This window comes from Zea mays, chromosome 10 (genome assembly GCF_902167145.1).
Source record: "Zea mays cultivar B73 chromosome 10, Zm-B73-REFERENCE-NAM-5.0, whole genome shotgun sequence".
Classification (NCBI taxonomy): Eukaryota; Viridiplantae; Streptophyta; class Magnoliopsida; order Poales; family Poaceae; genus Zea; species Zea mays.
Window position 1 is genome coordinate 1,997,540 of NC_050105.1, and position 27,177 is coordinate 2,024,716.

The 27,177-nt window shown below is 44.7% G+C and overlaps 3 protein-coding genes across 4 annotated transcripts; 2 read left to right on the plus strand and 1 right to left on the minus strand.

The window, feature by feature from the left end:
* Positions 1 to 3,024: 3,024 nt before the first annotated feature.
* On the plus strand, positions 3,025 to 8,087 carry LOC100285424 (UDP-N-acetylglucosamine transferase subunit ALG14). 2 transcript variants are annotated; one of them, NM_001413489.1, is made up of 7 exons: positions 3,025 to 3,315; positions 5,139 to 5,237; positions 5,528 to 5,681; positions 6,949 to 7,085; positions 7,186 to 7,335; positions 7,408 to 7,467; positions 7,635 to 8,087. In NM_001413489.1, the coding sequence occupies exons 3-7, from the start codon at positions 5,528 to 5,530 to the stop codon at positions 7,809 to 7,811; spliced, it is 678 nt and encodes a 225-aa protein (NP_001400418.1). In that variant the 5' UTR covers positions 3,025 to 3,315; positions 5,139 to 5,237; the 3' UTR covers positions 7,812 to 8,087. The 2 variants fall into 2 exon arrangements, with proteins under 2 accessions (NP_001400418.1, NP_001151789.2); NM_001158317.3 differs by lacking the exon at positions 5,528 to 5,681.
* A 3,062-nt stretch (positions 8,088 to 11,149) lies between these two features.
* Positions 11,150 to 12,930, plus strand: LOC115100998 (uncharacterized). The gene is made up of 2 exons (NM_001371103.1): positions 11,150 to 11,946; positions 12,041 to 12,930. Exons 1-2 carry the CDS (start codon positions 11,684 to 11,686, stop codon positions 12,645 to 12,647), a joined length of 870 nt encoding a protein of 289 aa, NP_001358032.1. The 5' UTR covers positions 11,150 to 11,683; the 3' UTR covers positions 12,648 to 12,930.
* Positions 12,931 to 24,578: 11,648 nt separating this feature from the next.
* On the minus strand, positions 24,579 to 26,939 carry LOC100383027 (cell division cycle 45). Its single transcript, NM_001175706.1, has one exon. The coding sequence runs from the start codon at positions 26,875 to 26,877 to the stop codon at positions 25,051 to 25,053; it is 1,827 nt and encodes a 608-aa protein (NP_001169177.1). The 5' UTR covers positions 26,878 to 26,939; the 3' UTR covers positions 24,579 to 25,050.
* Between the last annotated feature and the right edge of the window lie 238 nt (positions 26,940 to 27,177).

Here is a 27,177-nt window from a genome sequence, read left to right on the forward strand (position 1 = left end):
CTCAGTTGATAAACTATGACTTGTAATTCTCACTCTAGTTAAAGCCCACGTAACGAATAATCTATGTGTGTTACGGTTTTAACTAAGTGGTTTGTTAACTCTAGCAAAAAAAGATATGCAATCTATGTTCTAACCCTATCAACTTATTAAGTTAGAAAGTTAAAGCACGCAATTAAGTTACACAATGTAAATACGGAAGCCAAATAACGATAGAGATGTATATTACCGGTATTTTTATGAGGCATCGAGAAACGTAAGTTGTAGCTAGAGCTAGTTTATAAATACTATAATATGTATAGGGTACATTTTGAGACTAAAGCCGAGGCATCTTGCAACATGGTACGAGTTGACATAATGCAGAAGTTGACGTCCCGTATGGCCGTATGAAGTACTGTTCAGTGAACCTCTCTGAATGGTCTGTTGGTAGTGGTACTCGAGGAAGAACCAGTCAAGGGCTCAAGGGCATGTGGGCCGGTCACTTGTACGCGGTACGGTGATTCAGTTCGATGGAGATCGGGAATTGAACGCTCCTCGTCATTAATTAGTGGTAAACAAAACATTTTATACCATGCAACCTGACTGCAAATATATCAGTACTCCATGCACAGAAATATGAACGTAAAGTAACATTATTCACTTAGTTTGGCATATATAGCTAGCGCTAGCTAGTATACATGCGTATTATTGAACATTACATGAGATAACATTATTCTGGGCCGCGCGCTACTAGGTGTCTTGCAGCTTGCCGCCCGTCCGCGACGAGACTGTTCAAGCGCGCGGCACTCGTCCACGACGGCCGGCCATCTCTCTAGCTAGCTTTACGCGCCCTGGGTACAGTTCTTGTAGCAGCTGTCGACGCAGCTCATCATGCAGTACCCCATATACCTGTCGTTGTAGCTCAGGCATCGCTGGTACTCGCCACCCACACCCATGGCTGCGTTAACAGCGGTACGGCAAGACTGACAGCAGCTGCTTGCGTGGGGGTTGTCGCAGGAACAGCTGCTGTCGCACACACTGTGCACACAGGACTTGCCAGGGCAGCTGTTGTTGGTGCAGCTGCCATAGCACCCTTGGAAGGCGCCGTCGCCCAACGCCGTGCAGTTCCTGGCGGTGGCGTTGTAGCTGGCTTGGCAGGACGTAGTGCACTGCGCGCCGCAGTCGCTGTAGCTGCAGTTGATGGTGGGTGATGGCGCCGGCGCCGGGGTCGGGGTCGGGGTCGGCGTGGGCGCCGGCGGCACCACCACTGGCGGTGGAGTGGGCTGCTGCCCAGTGTAAGGGCAGTCGACCGGTGATGCGGGCGGCGGCGGTGGCTGCTGGCCCGTGTAGTAGTAAGGGGAAGCGGACGACGATTCAGGCGCCAACGGCTGCTGTCCCATCGAGGACGAGGAGTGGAGCAGCACGACGCACACGGCGGCGAGCAGGCAGGCCTCCTTCACAGCAGCAACAGCTGAAGCCATGTCGGTCTTGCTTGGATGATGGGACCAGCAGCAAGAGATGCTTGGATCATGGATCATCAATCTGCTACATATTTATAGGCGCCAAACTCGCGCATCGATCGACCATTAGATTAGGAGCTAGCCCTACAAATGATTATATTATATATAAGATAGACTACTAGTACACTTCAGAGTTCAGTGAAGGCATCTTGCAACATGGTACAAGTTGACATATATACTATACATAAGAGGAACTCTTACTTACAAGCCCTACTACCTTGCTCCAGTCGTCGCGTTACAGTGCAAGTCGTTTAGGTCACAAGTCGACGCTAGCTCCTTCAGAGGCTCAGATCCACTACTAGCTCATACGCATGCAGTACTGTTCAATGAACTTGTGCATTGCTTGTTGGAACTCGATGATGGAACCAGTCAAGATCTTGGGGAAGCATGCATGGTGATTGATTCTCTGTTTGACTTCGGGAATTAATAATAATGCTACTTTTTTATCGATGGTAAACAAAACCTTTTTCTGCCATTCAACCTGCAAAGCATGCACGTGAGGTCAAGGGGAAGCATGCATCTAACTTTGATATGAAGGACCTAGCTATGTTATTAGTCCTCTTACGTAGTGGGGCATTGAGATAGGTTCAAAGGCGTGTTAGGTTTGTCTCAAACTTTTTGTACATTAAAGAAGGTACTTGAGTTGAGAGATATAACATGAGTAAATGTTTACCTACGACTACACCTATTGTGCAGGGCGATAATTAAGTCTGGTGACTATCAATGTCCCATGCACGAATAAGATGCAATCTGATCAGATGAAATTTATTCCTTATGCTTCTATTATCGAAAGCCTTGTGTATGCACCTAGCTATATAACCAAGATGTCTGATAGATTTCGGTCAGATGTAGGAAGCAGCATTGGGAGGCTGTTAAGAAAGTTCTTTGTTATCTACAGAGGACTAAGCATTGTATGCTCATGTAGTACAAGTAGTGATCTGATAGCCTTGAGGTTGTTGGCTATACACATACGGAGTATGCTAATTCTGCTGGTTGTTTTGATAGTAGAATGTCGATCTCAGAATATGTCTTTGCACCAGCGAGAGGAGCCATTTGATGGAAAAGCATTAAAAGTAGTCTCTCACTCTCTATAGCAACACCAACCATGCATGCTGAATTTTTGGAATTCTATGAAGCTATATATATATATATATATATATATATATATATATATATATATATATATATATATATATATATATATATATATATATATATATATATATATATATATATATATATATATATATATATATATATATATATAGGGGTGGAATTTTATTGCTGGACTTGGTTGGCAATATTTAGAAACCAATCACAATACAATAAGGCTCTCGTGTTTCAAGTAACGACGAGTCAAATGGTGCTGCCAAACATATGGCAAATGCATGCTGAATTTTTGGAATTCTATGAAGCTATATAGGGGTGGAACATTCAGTTGCCATCGCATAAGTCCCAACTGAACCAAAAAGTTCAGAAGCACGGGATACTCTGAACTGAACTCAACTGAACTGAACTAGATGCAAGAATTCATGTTGTTCTCGAGCTACGCCGGGGCATTGCATTTGCCATTTGGCAAGCCGCATGCAGTCTTACAAAACCATGCTTTGGTGTTCTTGGCTGCTTCTTCAGATTGTATCAGAATTCCATTCCATCTCTTTCAGTCTTGAGCTGCTCTCAGCTTAGAATGCCCAACGAGTCAACGACACAGTCGCAGTGAAGTGCAGTGCAAAAGAAGGTCTTTAGTTTCACCAAGATCGGCAGATCGCCAACATCCGTCTGCCTCTCCTCTCCGGTGCCGGCGACTGACACACCACAGGTACGGCCGCTCCCCCATCCCGACTGCTTGGTCGTGTTCGCGGAGGGGACATCCGCCGGCCTCGTCCATCTCCCTCCTCCCCGCCCCCACGGCCCGCTGCTGTCCCTCCGCCTCCGCGCGCCCCCTCGCTAAACCCTATCTTGTTCGCCCTCACTGCCTCGGCGCTACCGCTGCCTTGATCTCCCACTCCCAACCCGGCACGGTGAAGAACAACCGCCATTGATTAACCTTACTTTTTTTTTGTTCAGCGGATTCTTGGATGCTGTCTCTCTGATAGCTGAATGACCCCCTGAGGGCTTGCTCGGTTAATGGTGGATTCGAGGGAATTAAATCCCTTCCTATACAATTTGAATAGGAAGAGATTTAATTCCCTCTAATCTCCTTCAATCCACCCCTAACAAGAAAGCCCTAGATAGTTTTTGAGCGGTAGTTTTAGCAATTTATTTATTGCACCCTTCCTGCCTTCCCTGTATGACTGCTGCTAGTAATTTCTCAATGGGGGAAAACTAATTCAATGTAAGCAGTCTGGTTACTAGTAGTAATTTCCAAGGATATGCACAGCACGGTTGTCTAAGGATGTGCATGGTTGCCTATATATGGTTGTGTGTATTGTGGTTGATTCTTGAGATATAGGCCTGTGAATGACTTGTGTTGGGTTGGTAGGAATAGGATCTGTTGGTGCTGCACATCGGACGGACACAGACCTGCATTACTCTGTCTTGATGTAAAGTTGTAGGTGTATGTTAATTCAATCAGCTGAAATCTTAAGTGCCTCTTTTTTTGTCTGCATTTCGTACACCAATTTACAGGTTGCTATAGTCAGCTTGCTGGAAATGTGTTTCTTCTGGCCATGCGCCATTTAATATGGTTGTACATCAGTACATGTCTACTTCTCTTTTCCACACACCTGTGCTGCTGTGAATATTTTTGATACTTCAGTTGTAATATATGCTCAGCTGTGTTCTTCTGTCGTACTGTTTCTACAGTTATTATACTTTTCATTCGTCTTCGTGCTAAATCAGCCGTCCATGATATAGCTCGGAAGTTACAAAGACATAGCTGGTATCGCTACAAAGGACCATTTTGTGCTAACTTCAAATTTAGTTACTGGGCAGCACGATGAAGAATGAATTCTTTTGAGTTGCATTTGGTTGCACTAGCAGTGGGAGTACTGGTCTTATTTAGATTGCTGTCTTGTTGTACTCAGCATCCTTAAGCACCAGTCTGCTGGCAATTCGTTTAACTCATCTGTATTCATTCCTTAGTTTTGCTGTGGAAATCTCCAACTCTGCGTTCGTCTGAAATATTGGCAGCACCATTTGTGCGCACCTGGATACTAGGCAAAGTTATCTGGATCCTTCACAGGCATGGGCTAGGGAGGGCATGAGTTTGTCCCATGCTCCCATGGTTGGAATAAATAAATACTGGTACCACCTACAAACGGATGGGGATAACATTTTCTTAGTTTAAAGTTCAACAGATTTTCCTTTGTTACCTGATGTAAGTGCATTTGTTCATTGATTGGAAACAGAAAAATACAACGTGTTACTTCTTCAATCACGTGTTAAAATTGTTATTATGCAAAGCTGGAAACTGATATTCTTTATTTTAAAGTCTGGAATCAATTCCATTCCTTCTGTCGATGAAAAAACGAGATCTTCTTTCATTTGTTCTCTTGTTATTATTTCTCCTGTCAGTACTGTTGTACATTTTTGGTTTTAGATTCGTAGCTTTCGCAGCTCAGTACTCAGTATTTCTTTCCATTTCGGCAGTTGAAACCTTATCAGACTAGATCTGTGATGGCTTTCCTTATCACTGTACAGGGTCATCTGCACACCAATAGGGTCTGCGACAATGTCTGGACATTCATTCTAACAGATGCAACCTTCAAGAGCGCTGAGATTCAAGAAACACCGAGCAAGGTGAATTTGTTGTCCCCTCTGAGCTTTGTTTGTGTGAATCTAAACAATCGGCCATGCAATTGACTAGAGTACCATGGCTGCCAACATGTTATCCGTATTGAATATGGAATGTGGTTTTGCTCTTTTCTGTTGATAGTTTCACATGAATGACTAGATGAACCGATCATTTGACATGAATTCTTGGTGCCTTACATAGTTGTGCTTTGCTTTAGGTGAACAGGTCAAACTAGAAGTAATATAGTAGATAGATGTGTAAATGCCTTGTTCCATGCTCTGCTACTTTGATGCAGATGGGTCTCAATGCGGTGGTAGCCGCCTGCTACGTCTTTCCAGTACTTGTCTCTGTGCTCGCAGTCCGCTTCTTCTACGTACTGTGGCACAGTGGCCAACCAGAGTCAAGGTTGTGCGCCACCAGATTGCGTTGTCTCATTGTCCTTGGCTCCGGTGAGTACGTATTGCAGTCTTGCCTGTCAAATACCTTATGAACAAGTTTTAGATATGGTTGCCTGGTATATAAAACGGTACTCATACGTGTAAGCTCATGCATCAGTGCCAAGATGTGGTCATACTGAATAACTGTTGGTAGCTGCAAATTCATATGCTAATTGATCTTCTTCAATGGTAATGAAGGCACGACTCTTGGTCTTTGTACTTTTCACTGACATGATCATGATACTATGATAGACTGTCATGAAGAGAACGTGGGACAAAATCTTGTATTGTCTAGAAACATTATTGCTCCCAGTCAACTATAGCATCTGTGCTGCAGAAGTTCTGCTTCTTAGAGGGTATTGTCATAATTTATACAAACTTGGTGCATGTTTAAACTTGGTTTCTATATTCGTTTCCATGTGCAAATTTCATAAGGCGGATGTTTGTCAACTAAGATAGCTCATATATATGATGTTTAGTTACAGCACTAGGAATCATCATGCTCCTTGCTCAACTCTGATGACCTTGAACTGAGTACGCTCCTTGTGCAAATCTGTTGACCCTGAACTGAGTTAGGAGTTCCCTTTTTGAATTTTTGTGGCCTCTGCTAGAGATTTTTCAGCTCCACCTATTCAAAGAAGGGTGCATTTTTTAAATATTCTTTTTGCAGTTTGGTCAGCTTCCTTCAGTTTATTCTGCTCATGTGCAAATGCTACCTTAGATGCCAATTTGCTAGTGTTACAATATCTTGTCTTAGTTGCATTTACATTCTCGCCCTGGCATGTATTGGCTTTTTAATAGCAGTACTAAAACTGTAAGGATCTTATCATGCTACGACACACTTGTATCCGTTAGTAATAAGTATATTTATTTATGCTTTAATTTTGTATTGGCTTTTATTGTTCCCATTGTGAAATCCTATTCTATTTTAACACATTGGATCACTATCAAATTGCATATCACTAGTACTTATAATATTTTAATGGACTCCTGTGCACGCTCTTGCCAGAACATTTGGTACTTTTTTTGAGTTACCAATAGGATGTTTGGTTTGAGAAATGAGCTAGTCCATCATCTCATTCATCATAGTTAGTTAGTTAGTACTAATATGAGAAATGAGGTCATCCCACCAAATTTGAGGAAAGGACCCATATGATGCACCACCTCATTTTTTATGGAGTTGAGTGATTCCTTAAACCAAACACCCCACAAGTGTCTAAGTTGTAAGATACATAGTTTAATGAAACATGTGTATTATTTTTTTGTTTTGGTTTGTTAGGAGGGCATACCGCAGAAATGATGAACATAGTAACAACACTTCAGAAGGATAGGTTCACACCAAGGTACTATGTGGCTGCACTTACAGACAACATGAGTCTTCAGAAGGCACAGGTCTATGAACAATCACTTATTCAGGTGGAGGTCAATCACTATGTTCCATTGAACCAACAATTATGTTGGGCACTTGCTAGGCTATCTAAAACATGGAATATGACTATATTTAGCGCCTTTTCAGAGCAACGGAACGAAGGCTGGCGAGAGCGCTCATTTCATGCAGATATATCGTAGTCGTGAAGTGGGCCAGTCTTATGTTACATCCATCGCAACAACATTGCTAGCCACGCTGCATGCTATGTGGCTGGTGATAAGAATCAGACCACAAGTGGTGTGTGCCTAGTTCAGGTATGGTGGCTATTTGCAGCCTGAGTTCAGATACTGATGTTTTATGATACTCCAGATATTCTGCAACGGTCCAGGGACGTGCTTTCCTCTATGCATCTCGGCTTTCGTTCTGAAGGTAGCCCTCACAGCCTAGCTTAGCTTCTGTCATTAAAAAGAACAGCCTAGCATCTATGCTTGCTTACCTGATGCAGTATGCCGTATGCGGCTTAAGCCCAGATTTCAAGTTGATGCCATGTTTTGCGCTAGTGCCTAACTGGTTTAGGGATTGCTGTATTTCTGTAGGTGCTTGGCTTGGGATGGTCATCCATTTTCTACATTGAAAGCATCGCAAGAGTGAAGAAACTGTCATTGAGTGGTTTACTGCTGTACAAGCTACGGATCGCTGACCAGTTCTTCGTGCAGTGGCCCCAGCTGCAGCATGAGTATCCTCGAGCGTGCTATGCAGGTCGTTTGATGTGAAGGCTTGGCCAAATCTGGCTCTGTCATGCAGTGTTTTCCATCTCAGAGATTCAGAATACGGTGGCAATCTATGCACACTTTGACAAATGCAAGTTACTTAAGAGGTAAGTCTTTCTGAATGTAAGAGAATACGAGTGTGGTGTTCCTGCACATTTGGGCTAACAGGGGCAGAGTTCACACCAAAATTACCTGATGCATTTACTCCATAACACAAAGGGCCTGAACAATTATATGATAAAATTTCAGTTCATTATTACATAAATTTTCAGTTGATTTATGCATGGCGCATTGCTCGTATCAATCGACGAGTTGTTGCTCATGTCATACGCCTTCTTACGGCGCCTTGGATGACGCAGCGGTGGTGCTTGCTGTAGAACTGGCGATGTCAGCGTCATGAACAAGTGCATGAGGGCTGTAACTGTAAGATGGCCCTCTATCTCAGCAATTGGTCCCGGGCTTGGGGGCGCTGGAGTAGCTTGTGCCAGGATCAGAGCCGAAGCTAGCATGTCCCCGTCCACCGGTGGCGTGTTCGCATGATGAAACATATGGTATAACCAGTCAAAGTTAATAGTGATTGATTTAGGACAAAACCCAAAAAATGGGCAAACATGTTGATAGTTTTTAAGTTTTAACTAGTCCGAACGACATGCTTGTGTCCTGAGGTAGAGGCAGAGCTAGGGGTTTGCCAAGGTATGCCCTGGCATGCATACCCCACGCGCGTATCCGACGTATACAAAGTATGTATAGAAAAATAATTTAAATAAAAATATCTAACATAAAAAACGTTGGATTTTGTTTCTTTTGTACTGTTTAGGCTTATGGCCTCAAGATCTACCTAATTAATTTTTGAGGTAGCCATTTAGACAGACAATAGGATCATACAATCGGCAATCTGACGCTCATGCATGACTCAGAGATACCACTGGAGACTAGACTGCTGGGTGTAGGCTTGCGAAAACGACAAAATATATATGTATTTGTTTGTATAATCATGTATGAGAACTGAGGATTTATCTGTGCAAGTATAATTTATTTAATTGTTTGGTATTTTTTTTAAGTGGATGAATATAACATAAATTAAGATATTGATTATGTCTCTTAGAAAGTCTCGGCCAAAAAGTTATGTAAACTATCAGTATGACGTTTCATCTATTTTTATTATAATTTATAAATATTTTTTAGCTTATCTTCCAAATTTAAGACTTATTGTTTATATTTTTTAACTTAACCTTCAAATTTAAAATTTACTCTGTAATTTGATGTAAAAGTTGTTTCTAAATTGTTAAATGGTTGATGAAAAAAATTACTCATGGATGTCTTGTAAGTTCCACGCGTACGTAGCTGCTTGTTTTATGGTTAGTGTTGATGGTCCATGATTCTGCATTGTCCCATCCCATCGTCCTTGGTCCATGGAACCCCAACGTACACAACCAGCACGTGGGACTAAAAAATATAAATGGGAGGAAAACGATGGGTTGGGCTGTGAGGACGTGGAACCCCAAATGCCCACAGGCTAGGCGCAGCAAGAAGCTACTGCATGGGCCGTGACAGGGCATGGCCATATACTGCTGTGTACTGCATGCATGTGGATCGGATCTACAGTGTTATTTTATATATAGATGATATATATGGAAATGTTATTCGTCATCTTATGTAATGATGACCTACGCTGAAATGACTTAATAACTCTAAGTTATTTATGAGTTTTGTAAATCATTTCAGGGTCGGTGATCATCAAATTAAAACTAGGGTGACGAATAGTGTTGCCCTATACCAGTTTCCACGCGGTTCCACGACCTTCGTGCGTCAGCCTTATCTTACCAGTTTTTCACAGTTCTACGGTCTCGTGTGTCGTACTTCATATTCCCATTTTATGCAAAAATAAGATAAAATTGTGCACAATTGAGGATTCAAATCTTAGACAAACCCACATATCTTTTATGTTTTATTAAAATAGAGTCTAATCATGTGATATATATAGAAACGGTAGCTATGCACTGACATTTGACTACGTATACAAAGAGAGAGACATGCCAATATACACATAGTATATATACCTGCAGTGAGCAGTCATGGAGCTAGGGAAGGAGTGAAAAGATCCTGCTCGATCGATTTTATTAATTGTGACGATGAACACAAGAAATTATGAAGAAGAAAAATATATTGCATGCATGTGGATGTGAATGCCGAGTTGTGACACGTACATACGTAAGTGTGGGAGATACATAAGAGAGTGTGAAAAATAAGGGACACGAAATTATAGATGACACCATTTAACACTGTTTACATAAAGAGGTTTGAAATAAAAATGAGATATGGGATGGTATATGGGATCTACTAACATATCCTAATAAGGCCCCTTTAGTAGAGCTCTTTCTATGCAAGCTCCGCTCTGGCTTTTTTTCCTTATTTTCAGGAATAGCTCTGAAAAGAGTATTCTATTTGGTTGGAAACACAACTTCTTATGCGAAGTGGGCTTGACGAAGATAAAACATGGGAGAGCGATCAGTAGAAGCTCATTTTCTGGCTCGAGGGCTTCTGTTGCTTTTTTTAAGAAACTCCTCCCCAAAGAACTCATCAAAGAGCCTCTCTTTTTTATAGATTTTTTATAGAGTGTTAGAGGAGCCCTGCCAAAGCGGCTCTAACTAAGGGTCAGTTTGTACATGCATATAATTTGCATGTGCCAATGCATGTGGACCTAATATAAATTGCCGTGTACGTTATGAGGGTGGACCTACTTCACCACTTGATAAAGTCATGCACTCGATCATGCAGAAGCGGGCCGGCCGGGTCAATTCATTTAATTGACTTGCGATAGAGATAGACTAACCACCATCAGTATCGCAATAACAGAGAAAATTTAGGATGTGGTTGGTTGGTAGCGACAAATCTCTCACAAGCCTCGTAGAATTTACTAGAATCGTAGAGTAACAATAATATCAAAAAGATACAAGAAATGTATATATATACAGGCAAACGAGCCTTTGGCCGGCCTGCCCGGCTCGGACCCGATGAAGTCTGTTCTGTTTTAGGCTCGATCCGCTAGACATGGTTAAAAAATCGGGTCGAGCCGTCTAAGCTCGCGGGCTCGTTTCCCTGTTCGAGTTCGGCCCGCTGCGGGTGTCGGGCCAGTCCGTTAAGTAGAAAAACCGGGTCAAACAGTGCGGTAAGCACGGTTTAAGTACAAAAAACGGGTTTAAAGGTAAACGGGTCGGACTAGCCCGTTATGCTTAGTTTCCTGTCCGAGTTTGGCCCGCTTATTCGTGCTGGACTGGCCCGAGCCCATATAAAAGTGAGCCAGACCAGGCTCATATCAGGCAAAAAAAACTTGCTTTGGACCGAGCTTTCGTGCTTCGTGCTTTATGTTCATCTATATACTATATATAGATGTAGCTGAAACGTAGCTGTCATCCAACTCTGGCAACCTTTTTCCTACATACACACGGCGGAATAAATTGCCTTGAGTGAGTCCTATAGTCAAACAGTTCCTCCAGGTAATCTATCCTTGCTTTTGAAGTGTCAATTTCTATGGTTCATGCATCATGTGAAGGAGAAAGCGCGCAGGTAGTTGCTAGCAAAGCTAGCTAGGGTTGGTTAGTCGTTAACTAGATGACAGCAGCTAGCAGTGAAAAGGAGCTCACTCTCACTGTCTCACTTAGCTCTGTTCCTTTCATCCAAAACAAAAACCAAGATGGGGGGTTGGGAGGAATTGAAGAGGATTAAACCCTGCTTGTTAATGAGATCCCCTCAGCGCCTTCCAATATAATAATACCGCCGGACTTCCATTTCGAGAGCAACCGAACGAACAAGGCTAGAAGCTAGCTAGCCAAGTTATTAGGTACTACATACTAGTGGCCGGCCGGACACGATCGATGGGAAGGCCGCCGTGCTGCGACAAGGCGGGGGTCAAGAAGGGGCCATGGACGCCGGAGGAGGACATCGTCCTGGTGTCCTACGTCCAGGAGCACGGCCCCGGCAACTGGCGCGCCGTGCCCGTCAGCACGGGCCTCATGCGCTGCAGCAAGAGCTGCCGCCTCCGCTGGACCAACTACCTCCGCCCCGGCATCCGGCGCGGCAACTTCACACCCCACGAGGAAGGCATCATCGTCCACCTCCAGGCCTTGCTAGGCAACAGGTACCCATAATCATGCATAGCTTCTTGTTCTTCTCGTCACCTAGCTCCGGATGGTTGGTGCAAGTGCAATATATATGCATATCTATGTATGCAGATGGGCGGCCATTGCTTCTTACCTCCCACAGAGAACCGACAACGACATCAAGAACTACTGGAACACCCACCTCAAGAAGAAGCTCCGGAAGCAGCAAGCCATCGGCGCCATCTTCGCGCCACCTCGCCCCTCCGAACCCACCGCCGGCCATGCCGATTGCCGTCGTCACGACATGACCCGCTCCTCCAAGGACAGCCACGCTGCTTGCCCGGCCGACAGCACACCAGCGGCTGATGAGGTCGTCACCCAGCTCATCGCCCAGCAGTTCGCCGCCACCGACGGCGACACCTCGTCGTCGTCGTCCTACTCGTACGCCTCCAGCACGGACAACATCTCCAAGCTGCTGAACGGCTTCATGATGAAGAGCGCCTCGCCGGCGCGGGACGACGCTACCGACACCATCAAGACTTCCTCGGCCATTGACATCGACCCTTTCGACCACAAGTCCGGCGGGGCCGCACTACCACCACCCAAGAAGCGGCAGCAGCAGCAGCATCTGTCCTCCATAGAGAACTGGTTGTTCGACGATGCCACTGAGCAGCTCGTTGTCCAGCTGATGGAGGAGATCTCCGGCGGCTCATGCTCAGTTCCCATGCTGCTTTATTAGCACCAAGAAAAAGAAGCGAACATGCATGATAGCCGATCGATAGATGTGACTTGGATAGGAGAATGAATGTGTGCATGGGTGCAAGTTACCCAGCTGATAGGAGAATTTTATATACACCAATATGCATGTTTGGTTTTATTTACACACAAGCATGAGACAAGAACAATACATATATGCATAGTTAATCAAAACTCCAAAGCGAGAGGCACCTCAAAGAACTTAAAATTGAGTGGTCCAGCCATATATATCCGCGTCCTTGACAAAGTGAGATAGGCTCCATTTCTCTAGCAAGCATGGATGAGTAGACAGACTGTAGACCATGCATGTCATGACTTGTTGCCACACTTCTTTTCTACAGTCTTCAGATATGAATGCAGAATGGCAGTAGCATACTATTTTGTACTGTTAGATATATACAAGCTGCAGAGAGGTGTACTCTCAAGGAAAACTAAATAAATAGAAGAACGAACCTGCTGAGAGGTGAAGCAATTGCAGTCTCGATCGATCGGCAAGCAGATGGTCCCTGGTCACAATTAGTGCAGAAAGAAAACCGGCCAGCTTCTCATTTTATTTTATTGTTTTCTGACCAAATCCCTCCCCGCCCCTACCCCCCACACTCACGCATTCATTTAGTGAAAATCATTCGTTTTCCTTTCAGATGTTTAATGCTTCCATGATGTAAATGGACCATATGACTATTAAGTTTAGATTTTGGTATTTGATAAATTATATTGTTTGCTAGCACTTTTTATATAGGTTCAAAGAATGCAAAGTGGACTTGACTTAATCAAAGGTGTGATCTGAATTATTAAACGGACATTAGAAGACGAGTTGAGGATCTAGAAATGCATGCAAAATTCCAAACTGTAGAAATTAGCAAACTGAATCCAAACTGTGGAGTGCGAACTGCAGGCATAGATGTCACCTATAGCAATTAGCAAGTCATCAACAAAAGTAGAGGTGCATGCACTGCTAGTTAGACACATGTTAAACTGAATCCAAAAGGTGTAACTAAGACGGCTCACATCAGTATCTCAGGGAATGTATCTGACAGTATGGCAGTTGTATGTTCATTGATGATTGATGGCAAGCAGAGGCAGAGCTTAGTGATGGCCAGAGTGGCTAAATTGAAGCTTAAGCACGGAGCTGACTCCCTCTTTCTCATGTAATCTTACTGGTTCCCAGTCAAGCTCTGGCAGCAAGGCCATGGTAACTGCATACATTTAACAAAAAACCACGCAAAGCATCCAGCAACTGTGTACCTAAAGAGAGCACAGGACGCATAGATTAGAAGCATACGTCTCAATCACGATAGAGCCATCAGAGTAGAGGAGGAAGAAGGCAGGACCAAATGTCAGGTGCACATGCCGATGGGCAGTTCAGTCTGGTGGGCACTGATCGTCAGTTCTAAACAATTGAGAAGTCTCTAGTGCGAAGCTAACCATACTAAAGGGTCTTTTTTTCCCGGATGCATGGATGGCGATCTAGTCTTTGGATTGACTGTCGCTAGACTGGGAAAGTTGTTGCGTTTATGTTTGTTTGTTTTTTTTAGTTTGGCTATGTGTATTAGGCAGAGGCCGGAAGTTTGTGTACCAAGACTATGTATCCTCTTGATGTATCGCTCTTGGTAACCTTTAATATAAAGCTTCCTTTATCGAAAAAAAACCATACTAAAGGGTGTTTGGTTTCTAGGGACTAATGTTTAGTCCATTCATTTTATTCAATTTTAGTCTATAAATTATCAAATATAGAAACTAAAATAAAGTTTTAGGGCCTGTTTGAGAGAGCTTTGCTTCAAAAACTTCAGCTTTGGTTTCCAGTTTCACCGTAAAACAGCTCCAGCAAATTGTTAAGGTGAGTTCCAGGAGCGTTTGGTTTGCATATGGACTTCAACTTCTATAGTACCATTGATTTTTGTGGGTTTCCTTGATTACCCTTGATGATTAGTGGGTTGTCGCCAGAGAGTACGGAAGTTATATTGTCACACCCGGGTTTTAGGGGTCCAAAGCCCGGGCGCGAACATAAACACCAGGTGTGCTGGGACCAAGTCTCACACATATGATGCATAGTGGCACAGGATCGAATGTCACATCTTTACTATATAACAGGAGTTCTATACAAAATAATTAAATAATTACATCATATGAGGAAACGATCCAGCAACCCAAAGTTGACTGGGAGACGACGGCCTAGATCTCTCACGAACTCATCGCAGCATCCTCCATGCGCCTCATCTTGCGGTACCTGTTCTTGACCTGTGGGGGGGTGTGAGACAGCAAGAGTGAGCTCACATACGTTCATCGCTCAACAAGTTGTGGGGAATAATGTGCATGAACTCGCCAAAGGTGGGAGCTCATGTGAAGTGTAAGGCTTACCAAAGAGGATGGTTAGAGCTGAGCATTGCTTTTAAAGTTGGTCAAAATTTTATTAGCAATTACTAAGTATAAGTAAATACCAACCCAATTAAGTAGTAGAACAAAAGTAACAACATCACCTGCGATGCAATGCATATGACAAATTGAATTTAGTTCCATAATTTAATCATCAGAGAGTCCTGAGCTGCTCATGACCGTGAGCTCGGCTAGTATACCAGTTTTACACTCTGCAGAGGTGGTACCCTTTACCCACAAGTCATGTTACCCATCTGCCAAGGGATCGCGACTTCCCATACACCTCTACCGAGGAGGCGAGGCAGGGTAACACTACGAGGCCTTTACAAAGTTCCACTAGCTTCAGAAAACCCGCTACAGTTTATAGGAAGCTCCAATGCAGGAATCCCTTGCAGGACCGCCATCGCAGCAAAATCCTCCCGAGGGCCTCCCTACACTGACCACTCCCCTACTGCCCTTGCCCCTTTCGGGTAAGGTAGTCCTCCACTAGCTTTCCTAATTAGTCAGCCAAGGGCGTCCCATTAAACCCTTGTGGTGGCACGTGGTTCTCAAGTTAAGCTCTATGTTCCAATTAACATTTTAATGATCTTGTCATGAACATAAATAGAATAACAACATAATTGGAACATAGATGTAATGAAATATTAACCCAAAACCATATAAAGCAGTAGCAGAACTACCCAAGTGATTCAGGGGTAAACAAGGTATTCAGGATGAACAAACTAGGGTGACCTATTGGGTCCCATCAAAATTAACCTATGCAGATCATTATGATTAATCAGAACATGAGTAGGTAAAAGAAGTGATCAAGGGCACAACTTGCCTGGGACTTGAGATTCCAGGTACCAGGATGATCATCAGGTGCTCGTGACCTCACTGCTAAACGTAGCAATACAGACAAATAGTGTATAGGCAAAATTAACATTACACCAAACATAAGAATAAACTGCGTAAGAATATTCTACACGATACTACGGGGTCGTAGAAACAAGAACCACTAAATTCGGAGCTACGGATATTGAGTTAGGAATTTCTGAAACCATTAGCACCTAGAATAGATTAATTCAATTGAGAAATTTTAATTCAAGTTTCATGGTTAAACAGTGCTACTAGATGGTATAAAATATTAATACAAAATTATTGCAACTGGAATGACTCAATTTGGAGCTAAAATGAATTATATATGAATTTCTCAAGTTTCTAGAGTTGTTTTTGTACTAAAAACTAATTTCTATAATTATTTATCTATTTTTAATCTTCTCTGGACTGGGCTTCGAATTCCAGTAAAGTCAGGGGCTACGGTGCAAATATTCCTAAGACTCTGTGGACAGCGCCCCCGGGACGGCGGGTTGGTTTCCTGAAAACTGAGGGGCCTAAATGCAAAACGCGCGCAGCGAAGAGGTATCGGGTGTTATGAGCCGTTGGATTAGGGATCGAGCGCCCAGATTAGATCACGAATCGTTACGCGTCGAAACGATCCCAACCGTTGGATCAACGGCGAGCGGCCAGGATTTAAATACCCGAGAGTCCATCCCATCCGCTGATGAATAGATCTACGGTCACCGCACCCGAGCTGAATCGTTCTTTTGACTTCTAATCTCCGCCGTTGAACAAGAATCTAACCACCCCGAGTCACTCCACGCTCCCCATCTAATCTAGACCGACCAGGCGAGATCGGACGGAGGAATCCCCTTCTGTCCACCCCCGACCAATCCCACCGGTGACACAGTCACCTGGCGCGGCGGCGCCATGGCCAGACCTCGCCGGGACTTACCCCCAAACACTAATCTACACGCTGGACCGACGCTAAACCAAGCAAGAGAGATAGAGAGTGCACCAGTAGACTTACCACCACGATTAAGGGTGCAGCCGAAGCCGCCCACGCTGCACAGAGGTTCCGCGGCGGCAACACAGCGCCGGTGAGCAATTCCTCACGCACGCCCCCCCCCCCCCCGATTTGCCCTGCCGAGACCACGGAAGGATTCGCCACGAACCCGCGATGCTCCACAGCCCGACAACTCGCCCAGATCGGTGAAGGGGAAGACTTGCCCCGTGCGGCGGCGCATTTCTCTCAGATGTGTGGTAATGGCGACTAGGAATAGTAGCGCGGGTTCAGAAAGACGAAGGGAGAGCACGAGTTTTATACACCGACAACAAAGTCCGAGCGGAGAAAAAGGCGCAAGATTGTTGAAGGCCGATCTTCCGCGCTTCTGTTGCGCTGTTGCCGCGGGCGCCGCGCGGATTCCGTGAAGACGAAGACCCAGCACGCGGGCCCACGTGTAGGCGACACGGCAAGGGAAGTGCGGCAGCGCAAGGCTTCGCCGGTTGGGCCGGATGGGAGGAGAAGAAGTGGGCCGCGGCGGATGAGTATGTGGGCCGACCGGTTTCAACCCACAGAGATGAGGGGATCTCTTTTTTTTTCTTTTCTAGTTTCTATTTTCTTCTCTCTATTTTATTTTTATTTTCAAGTTTCAATTTCAGAATTCTGATTCAATACCCAATATGCAACATTACAAAATATCCAGCATGAAAATGCAAGTCACTTTTATTTGTTATTTATTACTTTATCCCTTTTTGTAAATACTTCTCGATGTACACGTTTATATATATATATATATTATGAAGAGGAAAGGTCCTAATGGTTTCCAAAAATTTCAAAAATTCTAGAGATGCTATCATAGATACTTTTATTTTCTTTATTTATTTTTTTCTACCAATTTTGGGTCTTACAAATCCTACCCCCCTTAACAAAAATCTCGTCCACGAGATTTGTAAGAAAAGGGATACAATAAGTTTGTAATTCAACTTTTAGTCTATAATTGTTTCAAAAGTCCATAGTCTCATTTGTTTTATATACACAATAGTGGGTGATCATGAGGGCATAGGTATCCAGCTACTTATTAGGTAGGATATAAGAGATGTATAGTTTAGGGCAAGAATAGCTAGGGGTAAGAAAGTTTGTGGTAAGGAAGAACTCCGTGTTAGGTGGTAATGCATCTGAAGATTGAGTTTGACTTCTCTCCTTCCTTGATGAGGTTGATCTTTTATTTCCCGGCCTTGGTCTCATTTATTCGAGGTTAGTGTATATCATCGGAGTTGGGAGAATATGGTTAAGATAGATATAGATGTGATAGACTACATGATGTAGGTCAAGTTGTTGGGTATGGCCGAGTTAATCCAAGTCACCAATTTAGGCTTAGGGGTATGACCTTATCTTTTGTACCAGCATTTAGTAACCCACTCTAGATTAGATCATGGTTGTTACTAGTGTGAGGTAAATATGCTTATTGGGGTAAGATGATTCCATAAGGATAAGGTAGAATCTTTTGAGGTCAGATAGATCTATTAGGATAAGATAAATCTTTTCAAGATAAGATGAGAATCTATTTTTTTAGGATAAGATGGATCTATGAGTGTAGGATAGACTTTTTCAAGATAAGATGGATTTTGCTAGGCTAGATTCTTTGATGAGGGATAACCTAGTTCATTTAGATATTTTTATAACTGTTTTTTTTCTATATGTATATGCAGATGTGATTGTGGACATTACTCCACAACCCATCACACTCAATCAAAGATCCAAATCAGACAAGTATCATAAGAACAAACATTCAAGCACATAGATACTTATAAAAATAGGTTTTTTTTCCTAAGAGTAGGTCTCCTATTCCTAAAGTCACTTTAGGCACATGATTTCAAAGTGTAAAATCCACATTTGTCTTTAGAAGGAAAAGGTAAGAATAATCAGAGTAAAGCGGAAATAGATGAGAAAAGATTAAGAAAAGTTTAGAAAAGAATCAGAGTAGCAAAGGTAAGCAGACAATGGTTGTTGAGTTCTATCTAGGTTTCGTCCTACAGTCAACATTGCTCTGATACCACTTCTGTCACACCCGGGTTTTAGGGGTCCAAAGCCCGGGCGCGAACATAAACACCAGGTGTGCTGGGACCAAGTCTCACACATATGATGCATAGTGGCACAGGATCGAATGTCACATCTTTACTATATAACAGGAGTTCTATACAAAATAATTAAATAATTACATCATATGAGGAAACGATCCAGCAACCCAAAGTTGACTGGGAGACGACGGCCTAGATCTCTCACGAACTCATCGCAGCATCCTCCATGCGCCTCATCTTGCGGTACCTGTTCTTGACCTGTGGGGGGGTGTGAGACAGCAAGAGTGAGCTCACATACGTTCATCGCTCAACAAGTTGTGGGGAATAATGTGCATGAACTCGCCAAAGGTGGGAGCTCATGTGAAGTGTAAGGCTTACCAAAGAGGATGGTTAGAGCTGAGCATTGCTTTTAAAGTTGGTCAAAATTTTATTAGCAATTACTAAGTATAAGTAAATACCAACCCAATTAAGTAGTAGAACAAAAGTAACAACATCACCTGCGATGCAATGCATATGACAAATTGAATTTAGTTCCATAATTTAATCATCAGAGAGTCCTGAGCTGCTCATGACCGTGAGCTCGGCTAGTATACCAGTTTTACACTCTGCAGAGGTGGTACCCTTTACCCACAAGTCATGTTACCCATCTGCCAAGGGATCGCGACTTCCCATACACCTCTACCGAGGAGGCGAGGCAGGGTAACACTACGAGGCCTTTACAAAGTTCCACTAGCTTCAGAAAACCCGCTACAGTTTATAGGAAGCTCCAATGTAGGAATCCCTTGCAGGACCGCCATCGCAGCAAAATCCTCCCGAGGGCCTCCCTACACTGACCACTCCCCTACTGCCCTTGCCCCTTTCGGGTAAGGTAGTCCTCCACTAGCTTTCCTAATTAGTCAGCCAAGGGCGTCCCATTAAACCCTTGTGGTGGCACGTGGTTCTCAAGTTAAGCTCTATGTTCCAATTAACATTTTAATGATCTTGTCATGAACATAAATAGAATAACAACATAATTGGAACATAGATGTAATGAAATATTAACCCAAAACCATATAAAGCAGTAGCAGAACTACCCAAGTGATTCAGGGGTAAACAAGGTATTCAGGATGAACAAACTAGGGTGACCTATTGGGTCCCATCAAAATTAACCTATGCAGATCATTATGATTAATCAGAACATGAGTAGGTAAAAGAAGTGATCAAGGGCACAACTTGCCTGGGACTTGAGATTCCAGGTACCAGGATGATCATCAGGTGCTCGTGACCTCACTGCTAAACGTAGCAATACAGACAAATAGTGTATAGGCAAAATTAACATTACACCAAACATAAGAATAAACTGCGTAAGAATATTCTACACGATACTACGGGATCGTAGAAACAAGAACCACTAAATTCGGAGCTACGGATATTGAGTTAGGAATTTCTGAAACCATTAGCACCTAGAATAGATTAATTCAATTGAGAAATTTTAATTCAAGTTTCATGGTTAAACAGTGCTACTAGATGGTATAAAATATTAATACAAAATTATTGCAACTGGAATGACTCAATTTGGAGCTAAAATGAATTATATATGAATTTCTCAAGTTTCTAGAGTTGTTTTTGTACTAAAAACTAATTTCTATAATTATTTATCTATTTTTAATCTTCTCTGGACTGGGCTTCGAATTCCAGTAAAGTCAGGGGCTACGGTGCAAATATTCCTAAGACTCTGTGGACAGCGCCCCCGGGACGGCGGGTTGGTTTCCTGAAAACTGAGGGGCCTAAATGCAAAACGCGCGCAGCGAAGAGGTATCGGGTGTTATGAGCCGTTGGATTAGGGATCGAGCGCCCAGATTAGATCACGAATCGTTACGCGTCGAAACGATCCCAACCGTTGGATCAACGGCGAGCGGCCAGGATTTAAATACCCGAGAGTCCATCCCATCCGCTGATGAATAGATCTACGGTCACCGCACCCGAGCTGAATCGTTCTTTTGACTTCTAATCTCCGCCGTTGAACAAGAATCTAACCACCCCGAGTCACTCCACGCTCCCCATCTAATCTAGACCGACCAGGCGAGATCGGACGGAGGAATCCCCTTCTGTCCACCCCCGACCAATCCCACCGGTGACACAGTCACCTGGCGCGGCGGCGCCATGGCCAGACCTCGCCGGGACTTACCCCCAAACACTAATCTACACGCTGGACCGACGCTAAACCAAGCAAGAGAGATAGAGAGTGCACCAGTAGACTTACCACCACGATTAAGGGTGCAGCCGAAGCCGCCCACGCTGCACAGAGGTTCCGCGGCGGCAACACAGCGCCGGTGAGCAATTCCTCACGCACGGCCCCCCCCGATTTGCCCTGCCGAGACCACGGAAGGATTCGCCTCGAACCCGCGATGCTCCACAGCCCGACAACTCGCCCAGATCGGTGAAGGGGAAGACTTGCCCCGTGCGGCGGCGCATTTCTCTCAGATGTGTGGTAATGGCGACTAGGAATAGTAGCGCGGGTTCAGAAAGACGAAGGGAGAGCACGAGTTTTATACACCGACAACAAAGTCCGAGCGGAGAAAAAGGCGCAAGATTGTTGAAGGCCGATCTTCCGCGCTTCTGTTGCGCTGTTGCCGCGGGCGCCGCGCGGATTCCGTGAAGACGAAGACCCAGCACGCGGGCCCACGTGTAGGCGACACGGCAAGGGAAGTGCGGCAGCGCAAGGCTTCGCCGGTTGGGCCGGATGGGAGGAGAAGAAGTGGGCCGCGGCGGATGAGTATGTGGGCCGACCGGTTTCAGCCCACAGAGATGAGGGGATCTCTTTTTTTTTTCTTTTCTAGTTTCTATTTTCTTCTCTCTATTTTATTTTTATTTTCAAGTTTCAATTTCAGAATTCTGATTCAATACCCAATATGCAACATTACAAAATATCCAGCATGAAAATGCAAGTCACTTTTATTTGTTATTTATTACTTTATCCCTTTTTGTAAATACTTCTCGATGTACACGTTTATATATATATATATATATATTATGAAGAGGAAAGGTCCTAATGGTTTCCAAAAATTTCAAAAATTCTAGAGATGCTATCATAGATACTTTTATTTTCTTTATTTATTTTTTTCTACCAATTTTGGGTCTTACATATATGTTGCGTAACCAGTAGCATGGTGGGTAATTTTCGTGCAACTTCATGAGGAGATATAAAAACAGTGTTTTTGAAACACCCTCTAAGGAGCTTCACAAATTTCATGAAACAGACCTCTAGTTTCGATTTTTTTTAAAAACTAAAGCTCGTGGAGCTGAACCCGTTTAGGTTGAAGATGTTAGAACGAAATTGAAATTCTTGAAGTGAAGCTCTCCCAAACAGGGCCTTAGTTTCTATATTTGGTAATTTTGGAACTAAGATGAAATAAAATGTAGGGACTAAAAATTAGTCCCTAGAAACTAAACACCCACTAAGCTCTGCCCCTCATGTGCAGACTGCAGAGTGCAAAGGCTTCAACTTTCATCCCTTCATGCAGACTGCAGACTGCATTGAATTGGCAATATACAGGTGGATGCCAAGTCCTTGTATCACACATACGCATCCACAAATAGTTAAACAGTTAGGCAGCAGCTGTCGATCTTGATTGACATTGGATTGGAGTTCATCGTTAGACCTGAATACAGGAAGGAACACACGAGCTTGGCGTTGGGTTTGCTTCTTGTTGGGATGAAACCAGTTTGGTCAATGTTTTACTAACGCAAAATGAAAGCAAAGCAGGCGTACGGGAAGGAAGGAAAACCTACGAAACAGACGGCGCGGGCGCCATAGTGCTGCGGAGATGGACCACCGCTCTAGGGCGATGGTGGAGTGCCGCGCTTGCGATTGGTAACGGCAATTGCCGCAGTCAGGCGCGCCCATGGCCAGAACCGTTAGGCACCGGCGCCATCCTCCCTCGCCACACGGCCGCCGTCGTCTGAAACATGTCGACAAATTCCAGGAGTCGGAACTGTTGAAGTGTATAAATAGAGAGCGTGGAGCTATTCACTTCAGATTAAACCCAGACGTTTAGATTGCTGCAGCTGTAATTTATAGAGACAGCAACACTGTATAAGTTGATACGGATTAAAGCCAAACAAACAGGTTTATACTTAAGTTTTTTAGTTAAACTGATTAGTACGTTCACTCTAACATAGTATCAAAGTAGATGAGACTTTATTTGTGTTTACACTCATTTATTTCCAGGTTTTACGTCTCTCTCTATCTATGTTTACATCTTTTTTTCTAGCTGCACGTGAATAAAGATATTGAAGTGTATAAATCGATTGACTATCTTCTTTTGTCAGCTTAAGATTTTGAGTTAGCCTGATTGTTACAGGACCAAACAGTTTGAGGCCTCTAGGCAAGAAATTTATTAATCCCACAGATCATCACTGCAGGCCAACACACGGTGCCTTCCAAAAGGAGAAATGAAACTCAACTGTCAGTTTATTTATCCAGCACAATATTCAGCGGGTAACAAAGTATATTAACCTTGCTCCAAAAAAAAAAGACAAAGTATATCAGTCTTCTTCCAGAAAACAGGGATATGGTTAAGTAATTTTACATGACCAACTGCTATAAACTACTTTAGAAAACCACATGCATATAACATGAGATGGAGGAGACCCGAAATCAGGGAAATTTCAACTGACTAGTTGTGATGATGAGACAGAAACAAACATTGTTGAGCGATTTCGACTGCAATTAGTGTAACTGTGTAGGAAATAAACATCTCCGGTTTACAATGCCAAGTGCCAACCGTACAATGTTGTGGAAATTTCACACGAGAAATCAATTCGCAGTTGAAACTAACTTCTGATGCTACAGATCAAATTGAGATGGCCAACATTTTCTTGCTAATGTTAGCAGTTTAGCATTTCAGTTAACAACAGGAAATGGAATTCTGCTCTACGTTTTCAGTCATAAACATAACGGAATCATGAATTTGTAATGACCGGTTGAGAAATCCAAATTCTTGTCTAGAATGTGTAAATAGAATCACTAAAACCACGTCACATAACCTCTAGGATAGGAATCACACAAGAAAGGTTGTACTGTGAAACATGAGGATACAGTGTTATTCAAGATTGATGAATGGTTGGCTTCTAGCCTAATGCATGGGCACAGCAATTACAAACTCCACAACAGTCATAGGACTTTATTTCAAAACAACTCCCTATCCTCTGTATAAAGCAACATAAGGTGCTTAAAAGTTAAGAGCACTTGCCCGACTAAGATCGCTTGGCTTTAATCCGTACCGTCTTCTACTGCTTCTACAATATTTTGTCCATATAGATTGCATTTGCAACAGTTCAAACAACTGGCTTTAATTCGATGCGAACAGCCTCCAACGTAGCTACTTAGTGGTACTTGGACTATCTTAGACTATAAGATATGACATTCCTGATACGAGTACATGATATTTCATCGTAAGAAATTCAACTGTCTATGTTTGTTAAAGCACTACAGCAGGTTAACAGTCATGATTAACATAGTGCAGGTTTACAAAAAGAAAGTGGCCACTTGAAACTTGCTTCAGCATTACTTATCATAGAAAACAACTGCTCTTAAGACATCTTTGTAGTTCATACAACCAAGAGCAGGCTTATGCACACACGCACACACATATATACTAGATATAAAAGCGTTTGTTATGAATTTAATAGCATTGCAAGAGACTTGTGATATAGAATTGAATACAAGAAATGTCCACATGCATGTTTATGCAGATACAGGTACAACCATCCATTCTATCAGATAAAACATAAACAGTAAACAAATACACCTTACCCCCTCTGTTAGAATCAGATTTGCATCTGAACCTATAGATCTATCATTGGCTAATGGGGATGTTAAAACAGAAGAAACTCATTTTTCTCAGCTTTCTTTAGGCATGATCATTGGCCAGCTCAAACAAAGAAAGCAGAAAGCCTGTCAGGCCTGCTACCACTAGGTTAGTGAAATGGCAGGTGGACTGGTATTTAGGAAAATGCATATCGTCTAGCACCTGATCTCCAGCACCTTTATTTGGAGAGGATCATGCCTGACTCTCCCGTCCTGGGAACTGAAAGAATGATCCACGTTGTATAAACCTCGTGCCATCTGATCATAGCTTCTCCGTTAATCGAATCATGAAAGAACTGACAGCAACAACATCCAGAACAATCCACGATGACTCAAACATGTCATGGAAATAGTCCGCACCAATCTCCTCTGCCGCATACCTGAAAGCATTACCAAACGCATTCCCCTGGACAGCCCCAAGCCTTGGCTTCCCACATACCCCGACAACTAGCACCTTCTCTGGCTCCTTTGCTAAGCAAGCACAGATCAGTGGCTTCATCCTTGCACCCCTTTCCTTGAGAGCATCCAGCAGAAAGAAGCAGAACTTGGTAAGTGCTTGCGGGTGGCAAAGCTTGTTAGTGTCGACAGGGTCATCAAGCTTCACCCACCGGAACTTCTTGGCACTCCGTATAAACCCTGTCTTAGTAATCGCTGAGCTTCCTTGTCTCAATATTGCCCTCTGTATCTCAATTGCAGACAGCATCCCTTTTCGCAACTGGTCAGCGTTGCTCAGTGATAGTGCAGAGTAAGCAACCCAAAACTGCTCAGCCGCTGAAGACTCCTTTGTGTCCTTAGACTGGGAATCCAGTGATTCAAGCAACGCCGTGACACCGTACACAACATCTGCCGCAGAAACTTTGGACCTGTAGCCGTGCACTCTCAAGAAGCTCCGGTAGTAGAACTCGGTGAGGCCGTACTCGGGCAGGAAGCGGTCGAACTCATCCCGCATCTTGCGCTTGACCTCCATGCTCATGTACTGGAAGTTCTTCTGGCAGTCTGCGAGCGGGAAGCCCATCCTGGCCAGCAGCAGCTTGAGCTTCTTGAGCCCGTTGTCGCTCCAGGTCTTGAGCTTGGTGGCGACGTAGGAGGAGCAGAGCATGGAGTCGAACAGGCTCCACTCCCGCAGCAGCATGAGCCTGGGCTCGTCCTCGTAGGCGATGCGCGAGGCCTCCGGCGCCCGGATCTTGGTGCCGTCCTTGAGCGTGACGACGGAGCCGGCGCCGGACGGGTCGAGGTTGCCGGAGCCGTTGATGTGCTGCTCGAGCTCCATGACGGCGGCCTGGTAGCGCTCGTTGGTGATGCGGTCGTGGACGAACTGGTCGGTGAGGGCGACGCAGGCGAGCCAGAGGAGCTCGTTGGTGTTCTTGCGCATCGCGTGCGCGAGGTCGTACATGAGGCACCCCGACGGCTTGCCGTGGAATGTGCCGAGGCGGTAGTACTCGCGGCGCAGCCTGCAGAAGAGCCTCACGGGGTCGGTGTTGGGGGCGGGGTCGTCGCCGTCGTCGTCGGAGAGGCGGCGCCTCTTCCTCCTGCCACCGCCGGCGTCATCCTCGTCGTCATCGGAATCCTCCGAGTCGGAGGCGTCGGAGCCGGGGCCGCCGCGGAGGTGGTCGTCGTCGCCGGCGTCGGCGGCGAGGTCGGAGGCGTCGGCGAGCGCGGAGAGGTCGAAGTCGTAGGAGAGATCCGCGGTGCGCTCGTCGTCGGCGGTGAATAGGACGACGACGCGGTCGTTGCGCGCGCAGAGGTTGTGGAGGTGGACGGGGCGGTGGGAGTCGACGACGAAGGCGGTGGAGGCGGCGGGCAGCAGCGCGCGCAGGTCCCGGTGCGCGCCCCAGTTGACGAGGACGAGGCAGGGCGGGGCCGGGGCGGCGAAGGAGGCGAGGAGCGCCCTGGCGGAGACGGCGGAGGAGACGGGGTAGATGGAGAAGCGGATGGAGTCGGCGGAGAGGACGTGCGCGAGCACCCTGACCGCGCACAGCGAGTCGGCGTCGGCGGCGGACGGGAGGATCAGGAGCGGGGACGAGGACGAGGAGCCCGCAGCGGCGCGGAGCCGGGCGTAGAAGGAGTCGACGCGGAGCTCGCGCACCATCGCCGCATCAATCGGCCGGGTCCGGGGATTGTCGGAGCTCGGAGAGATTGGGGGAAAATTGGAGTTGGAGGGATCTGAGGAGTGATGGAGCGGCGGGAGCTTTTTGTGAGGGCGCGCGGGGATCGGCGGATTTGGAATTTGGGTTTGGGTTTGGGAGGGAAGCCGAAGACCGCCAGGCAAAAATTTGGATTTGGGGACGGAAGGAAACAGACACGAGAGTTCTCCGTCTCCCGCTTCTGGGCTGGATTTCCACCTTTGATGGGTCCTTCGCCTTGTGGGCTGGACCTCCGCTATTAATGC

Bases quoted from the DNA above. Each gene is read 5' to 3' on its own strand.
- LOC100383027 (NM_001175706.1), bottom strand. From the start codon at position 26,877: ATGGTGCGCGAGCTCCGCGTCGACTCCTTCTACGCCCGGCTCCGCGCC.
- LOC115100998 (NM_001371103.1), top strand. From the start codon at position 11,684: ATGGGAAGGCCGCCGTGCTGCGACAAGGCGGGGGTCAAGAAGGGGCCA. The intron at 11,947-12,040 runs GTACCCATAATC...CTATGTATGCAG, and splicing joins CAGGCCTTGCTAGGCAACAG to ATGGGCGGCCATTGCTTCTT.
- LOC100285424 (NM_001413489.1), top strand. From the start codon at position 5,528: ATGGGTCTCAATGCGGTGGTAGCCGCCTGCTACGTCTTTCCAGTACTT. The intron at 5,682-6,948 runs GTGAGTACGTAT...TTGGTTTGTTAG, and splicing joins TCTCATTGTCCTTGGCTCCG to GAGGGCATACCGCAGAAATG. The intron at 7,336-7,407 runs GTGTGTGCCTAG...ATGATACTCCAG, and splicing joins TAAGAATCAGACCACAAGTG to ATATTCTGCAACGGTCCAGG.